At 44.1% G+C, this 9835-nt stretch overlaps 1 protein-coding gene and 1 long non-coding RNA gene across 3 annotated transcripts; both read left to right on the top strand.

Moving 5' to 3' along the window:
* On the top strand, positions 1-589 carry LOC114773165 (uncharacterized). The gene is made up of 3 exons (XR_003744214.1): positions 1-106; positions 217-418; positions 505-589. It is a non-coding gene; the product is annotated as an uncharacterized LOC114773165 (long non-coding RNA).
* A 65-nt stretch (positions 590-654) lies between these two features.
* Positions 655-7348, top strand: LOC114773159 (WD repeat-containing protein 93-like). 2 transcript variants are annotated; one of them, XM_028965697.1, is made up of 11 exons: positions 655-717; positions 794-873; positions 1521-1605; positions 2005-2155; positions 3751-3815; positions 4048-4134; positions 4585-4716; positions 4933-5128; positions 5217-5271; positions 5338-5494; positions 5585-7348. In XM_028965697.1, the coding sequence occupies exons 2-11, from the start codon at positions 844-846 to the stop codon at positions 5740-5742; spliced, it is 1116 nt and encodes a 371-aa protein (XP_028821530.1). In that variant the 5' UTR covers positions 655-717; positions 794-843; the 3' UTR covers positions 5743-7348. The 2 variants fall into 2 exon arrangements, with proteins under 2 accessions (XP_028821530.1, XP_028821531.1); XM_028965698.1 differs by lacking the exons at positions 2005-2155; positions 3751-3815.
* The last annotated feature ends 2487 nt before the right edge of the window (positions 7349-9835 follow it).

Below are 9835 nucleotides of genomic sequence, written 5' to 3'. Positions count from 1 at the left end.
GGTCGTGGACAGGGCGTGGGAGGTCATCCTTCAGCGGGAGAAGATAAGGTCAGCTGACCAGACAAGATCACATGTCCCCTCACACACACCTTTGAGAGAGATCAAGGTGAACCAAGCGTCACAGAGATCTTAAGAATTCTTATTTAAGAGAACTTTCATAAATGGTGTTACACACTGTTGTGTAACACCTGGTTGTGTGTGTGTGTTTCTCTTTAGATTTCTGAAAGGGTAAACTGTCTGGCTTGTTCAGATGATGGCAGATACATCTTCCTGGGTCACACCCACGGTCTGTCTGTCATCAGCACTTCCTGTTTCACCCCTGCGTGTACATGGGAGGAGGGTGGAGCAGAGATCACCTCCATCCACAGCACCCGTCTGAGAGACACCACCCATCTCCTCAGCACTGTGGATAATATGGGTCAGTCTCCCTTTAATATCACAGATGCCCAAAGAGCTCCATAACATCAGAGGTCACTGAGCTGGTGTCCTGGTGTCTCTGTTCAGGTGTTCCACGGCTGTTTGCTCTGCATGCTGACAGAATCTACTTGATGACAGTGATCAGTGAAACTGTACGGTCAGCATCATTGCTCCTAACCTAGCCGGTGTTCACCTCATTGTTTCATCTGCTGCTGCTCTCAGGACGACTTCAGCAAAGGAACATTTGCGTCAAATTCCAAGTGTCCAGAGGTGGATATGTTGGAGCTGCCACCTTCACATGTAAGATGGATGTCCTGCATGTGGCAGCCAGTGCAGCTGATTGCTCAGAGCTGAGAATAACGCTGAGTTTCTTCAGGTCGAGGTTCCGCCTGGTTGCAGGTGTATCGGTTCCCCACAGAGCTCTGGATGACGGAGCTGCACATACTAACACAACAGGTGACACACACACACCCCACTATCTCCTACTCATACACCAACATCACAAACAAACTAGAGCTGTACTACTCTGATCCTTCTTAGGATTCAGCTCCCTCCGATTACTCAGTAAACTGATCCGGTGTGTGAGTCACTAAGTCAGTTTTGCCAAATCAACAAGTGTGAGTCAACTGAAATGTTTGAATCATCCTTTGTAAAGAAAGTAAAATTTCTTGTGAATTTAACCTGCTCATTTGAGTGATTCAGATTCGGCTACATGTTTTTTGACACATGTCCACTAGGAGGATTCACTTTGCAGGAAGTTTGTAGGAATTGGTAGGTTTGTAGTATATACCCTAATTTTCAGTGTGGTGGTGCAAAGAACGAAGTTATGCAACATTGTAATGGTAGTAATTGGTGTTTTGATGATTATAAAATGTATATATGCGACAGAGTTTACAATTTAGACATGGTGTACTGTAGTTTGGACTCCAAAAGGATTCGGTTCAATGTGTACCTCAGATTGTGACTCATGAGTTTATTTAAAGGATCTGTGGTGAGTCACCGAGTGAAAGCCATGAATCACACAGTCCTAAAACATCTGAGCCCAATCTAGACGTTCATGCAGAGGTTATACTGATGTTTACACATTGTTTTGTTTGGCACAGAGACCTGAGAACCTCATCTCTGAAGAGCAGCAGCTGTCTCCCATAGTGATGATGATGAAGATTAAACCACCCAGAGTGTGTCTAGGTAATCCACACCACTAACCATATAACTACCAAGGACAGGTAATCCACACCATTACACACCACTATCACTCCATTACCAAGGACAGGTAATCTACACCAAAAACAGGGACATGTAATCCTCACCACTAACAAGGACAGGTAATCCACACCAAAAACAGGGACATGTAATCCTCACCACTAACAAGGACAGGTAATCCACACCAAAAACAGGGACATGTAATCCTCACCACTAACAAGGACACGTAATCCACATCAAAAACAGGGACAGGTAATCCTCACCACTAACAAGGACAGGTAATCCACACCAAAAACAGGGACATGTAATCCTCACCACTAACAAGGACAGGTAATCACATGGAAATATAATAATGTTTAATGTTTGATTGAACTTTGTGTTCAGGGACAACAGTAAAAAGTCCATTTGAAATCCTAAAAAGGACAGATGACGGCACCCTGATTGGTTCAGGCCAGAATCACCTGATCAGTGACCAACAATGGGAAGCACATGATGCAGCATTTGCATTGATGGAGGAGACTGATGAACTGCCTAGGTGATTACCTGTTCTAGTTGAGACATAGATTTTTATTCTGTGTCTCATTACCATGTCCATTCTTCAAAAACCATGAAAACGTTAAGTTACTTAATGTAACACTGGTTCTCTAAAAACACGAGTGAGGTATCTCACTATGGGAATGGCCTTGGCATGACCAACCACAGAATCACAAATGATTCCACTTCCATCACAGATAGACCAACAGCCCACTGGAACAGCCTTCTCTAGCCTGCTCCTCACCATGCAACCAAATGCAAGGAGGGGGAAGTTGAGATACCTCGCTCATGGTTTCAGAGAACCGGGCTATCAGTATCTCAGTGTGGGGAATATATGTCCAACTCCCATATTGCATGTTTTCTGAAGGGCCTGGTTTCGTGTCCTCCTGGACCAGGCTAAAAATCTGCACTGATAATAAGGTGCTGTGACATCAGTCTGGTAAACCCTAATAAATATGTGCACTGTAGCCCAGCTAGCAGCAGCACAAATAACACGTACAGCCCAAGGGGTAGAGTGAGCCCTAAGTTGCTGCTGTTACAGGGTGCCCCCTGCGTGATACGCCAGAGCGATTACCGCCACCAGCCAGTGTGATAAGTGCTGAGACTCGATAGGCTTACCTCTCGCATCGCGTCCAAAATGGAGGCTGCAAGGGTGGGGCAGATAAGGCTCAGGGGTGGGAAGGCATTTAGCAGCATGTTTGGCCACATCCTCAAAGGCACATCGTCGTTTGTCAGAGAGAAGCCAAGACTGCACATTTTCGACAGCCCTGCCGCATTTCTCCCAGATCTAACTGAAAAGGCACAGAATTTACCTGGAGACCTAGATATTCTACAGGCATAGACGAATCAACATTAAATTTAACCAGTGGCGTCTCCAAGCTATGATGAGGTCTAAATCCTGACTCATATACTTCATGAATATTGTTGCTGTCTAGGTACGTACACGATATAAACGTAAGGTTGGATATTGGTCTATAATTCGAAATGTGACTGCAATCAAGATCAGGCATCTCTATAAAATGATCTTTAGTTCATTCTTTAGTTAATTAGCGCCGATGTGAATCGCTATACTGGAATATGCGGTTATTTTTCGCCAGCGGATTTTATTCGCTGGTGCCGCTATCCTCACGTTTGTAACTATGGAGTCGCCAATGACTAGAGCCGGTGGACTGTAGGACCCAGCGGATGCCTCGCTGACGGGGGGGGGGGGGGGGGGGGGGGGGGGGGGGTTCTGAATGTGAACCGCTGGGTGGTGCCCAGGTGGTGGTCTGGTGGTGGGGCACCCCCAGCTCCTCCATGCCACCATGAATGGGACTCATACCAAACCACTTTACCTCGGTCATGCACATAGGCACGGTGGGTAGTGACTGCCTGCATGGAAGCAGGTGAGGGGGAAGCATACATCATTGGTGCTTCTGTGGTTGGTCACGCCCTGGGGCGTTCCCATATAGAGAAACTGATCAAATGTTTAAAAGAAAAACAAAAATTTCAACAACATAAGTTTGCTTCAGTTTTATAATCTAATGAAGATTAGTTCACAGCGCACAGAGTGAGAGGATGTTTATGATGTTATTCTTCATTCTGCTTCTGCTGTAGCCTCTGCACATCCCATTTTTTGTTCATGCCAAGAGCTGGAGCAACCCCCTCCACATCTCATACAGGTCAGCCCACCAGAAACGTCGGATCTGTCCACAGAAAATCTACTATCCATAAGGTGCACAGTGTCCATGTTATGGCATAGTGAGATCACCACTGCAGGGGTCTTTATGTGAAGGTTGATGTTGATGCTCCTACAAACTTCTGACCACTTCTCTCCTACAATAACTTTCTCTTACGTTCTGGCAAAATTAGTAGCTGTAGAAGACTAACCTGCTCAATGTTATGTCTCTGTAGTGTTACCCACAGCTCTGTGTGTCTGGTGGACAGGAGGACACAACCTGTTTCAATACAAACTGACCAAGCTGACAAGCAATAAGCCTGGTACTGTTTCACCATTACATCCACCACACCATCCACTGAGATTAATGTGAAGTGGTGGAGGACCAGGTCATAAACCCTAGTTTGTCTAAGTGAAATGTCATTGCGATACAATGCAGCACAGCACATGGTGGCACAAAAAATATGTCCTCTGTATTTAATCATGACCATTAGTGAGCAGTGGGCACCATGACAGGTGCCTGGGCAGCAGTGTGGGGATGGCACCTTCATCAAGGGGACCTTGGCAGTTCGGGATTTTAAACCACAACCTACTGTAGGGAGCAGTAAAGTGGTAGTAGGGAGCAGTAAGGGAGAGTAGTGCGTAGTAGGGGGCAGTAGAGGGAACAGTAGAGAGTAGTAAGGGGCAGCATAAGGGTAGTAAAGAGTAAAAAGGGGCAGTAGAGGGCAGTAGGGAGCAGTAAGGACTGCACTAACTCTACTGTTGTGTTGCAGTGCTGGATGCTGTGCCGGAATCTGTGTGGCCAAACTCAGATGAGATTACTTCCTCGGCCATCAGCAGCTGCTCTTGTTACCTGGCACTGGGGTTCAGAACAAGCCTGCTTACCCTGTGGGACAGACTGACCAGTGAGAACTCCGACACACTCATACGCACATACACGCTCAAGACACACACGTATACACTCAGCACACACTCATCATATGCACTTACACTCACACCTGATTACCATAACACCCACTGGAGGGCTTCAGGGCTCTGATTGGGTGTTTGGTTTTTTTGGTTGGATATTCAGCTGGTTTATGTCTTTATCTTTGTTCATTTCTTGATCACGTGACATACAGCTACGCCTCGGCCTGTTGTCTCTCTTCTGATGACCTCAACTCTGAGTGACATCAGGTTCATAAACAGCACGCCCAGCATATCCCATCATCCTCCTTTACACTCTGTCCACCTGCTGGTTTCATCCAGGGCTGGAAAGTGGCACCATGTGACAGTGGAACATGGGACACACTCGCACACAATGGAGCTGTTACAGAGGTTAAGAGTGTCACACACACAAACACTGATGACCTTGCTAAGACTGACTGTTACAACTGTGTGTGTGTATCTGCCTATATGTATGCAGAGATGCTGACTCCATCACTACAGCAGCTGAACCTTTGTCATCTCTAAACAACATGGTGAGTCTCAGAACAGCAGAAAGTCTGTCACCATGTGCAATGATAGATATGTGACTCCGCCCCCAGGCTGTGCTGTTGCAGAAGAGTGGCCGTGTCCTATTGATGAATGTGATCAGCCATGTGGAGGTGTGTGACTTTTCCTTGCCAGACACTTACACACTCAGTTCATCATGGCGGCCTGTGTTTGGAACCAATCCCATCCTGCCGGCCCTCTATGTACAAGGTAACATGAAAACACACACACATACAATCATACAGGACTGGTGAACTGGCATTGAACTCATGGTCAGTGTGGTGTGTCTGTGTGTTTTAGCTGACAGACAGTCCCCAGATGGAGAAGAGGTGGAGAATTCTGTATTTGAGTTCAGCTTCCCCCAGTCTTTTACAATGGACTCTCTAACACCAGGACCTGAGAACACACAGTCTTCATCTCTGCAACAGCAGTCAGGAGTGTGTGGGTGTACCATATAGCTTTTTTATATTATTTGACTACTTACGATTGTGTGTCTAGAGTCTGTTCTCTAGAAGACAGGTGTAAGATGCAGACACAATGCTGGAATGAACTGCAGCAACATGTTGTCTGTGTGTGACAATACAGACGTGTGTGTGTGTGTGTTTGATGTAGACACTGTTATCAACAACAATTATTTCTTAAATAGCACAAAATCACATACAATGGGTCTCAATGGGCATCACTGGTCAAAACCGGTCAACATTGATCATCAGTGATCAATGATAAAGTGAAGTGATTGTCACTTGTGATACACAGCAGCACAGCACATGGTGCACACAGTGAAATTTGTCCTCTGCATTTAACCATCACCCTGAGTGAGCAGCCATGACAGGCGCCCGGGGAGCAGTGTGTGGGGACGGTGCTTTGCTCAGTGCCACCTCGAACCGGCAACCTTCTGATTACGGGGCCTCTTCCTTAACTGCTAGGCCACCACTGCCCCTGGTCAACTCTGACCATCACTGATCATCAGTGGTCAACACTGATCATCACTGGTCAAAACTGGGCAACAACGATCATCACTGATCATCAATTGTCAACACTGATCACTGATCATCACTGGTTAACACTGGTCAACACCAATCATCACTGATCATCAATGGGCAACACTGATCATCACTGATCATTAGGGGTCAACACCGATCATCACTGGTAAAAACTGGTCAACACCGATCATCACTGATCATCACTGGTTAACAAAGGTCAACACCAATCATCACTGATCATCACTGATCATCAGGGGTCAACACCGATCATCACTGGTAAAAACTGGTCAACACTGATCATCACTGATCAAAACTCGTCAACACCAATCATCACTGATCAAAACTTGTCAACACATGATTATCACTGGTCTTCACTGGTCAAAACCAATCATCACTGATCATCAATGGTCAACACCAGTCATCACTGGTCAAAACTGGTCAACACACGATTATCACTGGTCAAAACTGGGCAACACTGATCATCACTGATCATTAGGGGTCAACACCGATCATCACTGGTAAAAACTGGTCAACACCGATCATCACTGATCATCACTGGTTAACAAAGGTCAACACCAATCATCACTGATCATCACTGATCATCAGGGGTCAACACCGATCATCACTGGTAAAAACTGGTCAACACCGATCATCACTGATCATCACTGGTTAACAAAGGTCAACACCAATCATCACTGATCATCACTGATCATCAGGGGTCAACACCGATCATCACTGGTCAACACTGATCATCACTGATCAAAACTTGTCAACACATGATTATCACTGGTCTTCACTGGTCAAAACCAATCATCACTGATCATCAATGGTCAACACCAGTCATCACTGGTCAAAACTGGTCAACACACGATTATCACTGGTCAAAACTGGGCAACACCGATCATCACTGGTCAAAACTGGTCAACACTGATCATCAAGCTGGACCTTGTTGGTTTGGTGACCATGCCACTAACAGGGGTTTAGTAACCGTTTAGTAAGTGGGATATTATGTAGAGGTATGAGCTCTTTTATGAGTTTTCCTGAATAAACATGATTAAAATAAAGATTCATTTTTACATCACCAAAGCCAGCTGACTTATTTAATTTGATCTAAAAGCCTTTTCTGTCTGCTTTTAAACATCATTGATAAAGATCAAACTGTGATCAAATACTCTGTGATCAAATATTCTTTCCATCTTTTGGCTCTATTTCTGTTTACTCTGTAAGGTCCAATGTTGCACAATGTGTGTTATAGACACAATGTGTCTATCCTGGTGAACTTTGACCCTGAGTCTCCCAGGACAGCCATTGTTTCCAGTTCCCCCACAGCAGTAAGGTGGATGTGTGTGAGTGTGTGTGTGAGAGAGAGAGCTTTCTGGAACACTAAGTTCAGAGTGATCTGCTCCTCTTCTCTCCGGGCTGTGTCTGGTGCTCTGGATACACCACTGACTGCTGTGATTTTTGGGTGTGCGTCTGTGTTATTGTTGTATATGTGCATGTGTGTTTACTGTGATTGTTGGTTATGTACTCTGGTACTTGTGTCTGTGTGTGTTTACTGTAATTGTTGGTTATGTACTCTGGTACTTGTGTCTGTGTGTGTTTACTGATTGTTGGTTATGTACTCTGACATGTGTGTCTGTGTTTGTTTACTGTGATTGTTGTTTATGTACTCTGGTACTTTTGTGTGTGTTTACTGTGATTGTTGGTTATGTACTCTGGTACTTTTGTGTGTGTTTACTGTAATTGTTGGTTATGTACTCTGGTACTTGTGTCTGTGTGTGTTTACTGTGATTGTTGGTTATGTACTCTGTTACTTTTGTGTGTGTTTACTGTAATTGTTGGTTATGTACTGTGGTACATGTGTCTGTTTACTGTAATTGTTGGTTATGTACTCTGGTACTTGTGTCTGTGTGTGTTTACTGATTGTTGGTTATGTACTCTGACATGTGTGTCTGTGTTTGTTTACTGTGATTGTTGTTTATGTACTCTGGTACTTTTGTGTGTGTTTACTGTGATTGTTGGTTATGTACTCTGTTACTTTTGTGTGTGTTTACTGTAATTGTTGGTTATGTACTCTGGTACTTGTGTCTGTGTGTGTTTACTGTGATTGTTGGTTATGTACTCTGTTACTTTTGTGTGTGTTTACTGTAATTGTTGGTTATGTACTGTGGTACATGTGTCTGTTTACTGTAATTGTTGGTTATGTACTCTGGTACTTGTGTCTGTGTGTGTTTACTGTGATTGTTGGTTATGTACTCTGGTACTTTTGTGTGTGTTTACTGTAATTGTTGGTTATGTACTCTGGTACTTTTGTGTCTGTTTACGGTAATTGTTGGTTATGTACTCTGGTACTTGTGTCTGTGTGTGTTTACTGTGATTGTTGGTTATGTATTCTGGTACTTGTGTCTGTGTGTGTTTACTGTGATTGCTGGAAATATACTCTGGTCAGATTTTTCAGTAGTACTTGTACTTTTGGCATGGTTTATTGCAACAGAAATAAAGGGTAGTGTCACGTTGGCGTGCTGACGGGGGAAGGAAGCACAGAGTCGGGACATTCTGGGAAAGGCAATTTATTTATAAACAGAAACAAAACCAGCGCGATGGCTGAAAACAGGGGAAACAATGGGGATCAACATAAACTAGCTCGCAGGCGTGTGGCGATTGCCAGAGCTCAAAATACACACTGAACCGTTGCAAGGTCAAGTTTCAAGTCGCTGCAGAGGGGCAGAATCAAAGCCTTTTTAAAAGCAGTCCAGGATATATATATATATATAAGAACTGGTGGGGCTAATCCTCTTTTTAAAGGATCGTTTTAACTATGCAAACCAAGATCCAAAATTACCAATAATACATTATAGTCCCTCAAATGTATATACATTAAGGCTAGGTAAAATAAAACCATTCAAGTTAAACAAAAAAACAAACCAACAACTGTCTTGTTTCGGGTTTAATGAAGAGAAAATACATTTTTGGATGTTTATGGACATGCCTGAACATAATAAAAAATGAACATACACATCCAAATATTACAGCAACTTAACTGTCACATTTTCAAATAGACTAATAGACTAAAATAATAACATAAATCCAAATAATGAAATTAAAATTGTGCATATTTCCCCTCAATATCCAAAGCAATAAAACGTTTTAGAAACTATAAGTACCATAGACAATACTGTGCTATCAAAGACAAATATTAAGTCACTTAAGAGTTCCCTATATAAGCTGCAACTGATCCTGCCATCTTGTCAAGTTGGTCATGTACACTATCTAGCTCAGGTTTTTGGGAACGTTTTCCGCCACCGTGTTGGTCCGTGGCTCTCAGTGACATGTCAGTGGATGTCACATGGGCTCCAGATCCAGATCACAGTTCTGCCTGGTCAGCAGCAAGATGACTTCCTGGTAGAGGCGTGTGGGTTTGTGTCCTCAGATGTGGCCAGTCTCCTCCAGCTCAGTGATGTAGTGTGTGTGGTTGGTTCCATCTCCATGGCTACTCTGGGGTGGGCCCAGCTGCGGGGTGGCAGGGTAAAGAGGCCGTAGATGAGGGGATCCAAGCACGCATTGAGCA

Source organism: Denticeps clupeoides, unplaced genomic scaffold, assembly GCF_900700375.1.
Source record: "Denticeps clupeoides unplaced genomic scaffold, fDenClu1.1, whole genome shotgun sequence".
Classification (NCBI taxonomy): domain Eukaryota; kingdom Metazoa; phylum Chordata; class Actinopteri; order Clupeiformes; family Denticipitidae; genus Denticeps; species Denticeps clupeoides.
The sequence above is the reverse complement of the archived record's forward strand: the minus strand, read 5'-3'. Positions and strand labels throughout refer to the sequence as shown.

Coding starts and splice junctions, on each gene's coding strand:
- LOC114773159 (XM_028965697.1), top strand. CDS start 844: ATGACGGAGCTGCACATACTAACACAACAG. Junction 874..1,520: donor TGCACATACTAACACAACAG/GTGACACACACA, acceptor TGTTTGGCACAG/AGACCTGAGAACCTCATCTC. Junction 5,129..5,216: donor ACAATGGAGCTGTTACAGAG/GTTAAGAGTGTC, acceptor ATATGTATGCAG/AGATGCTGACTCCATCACTA.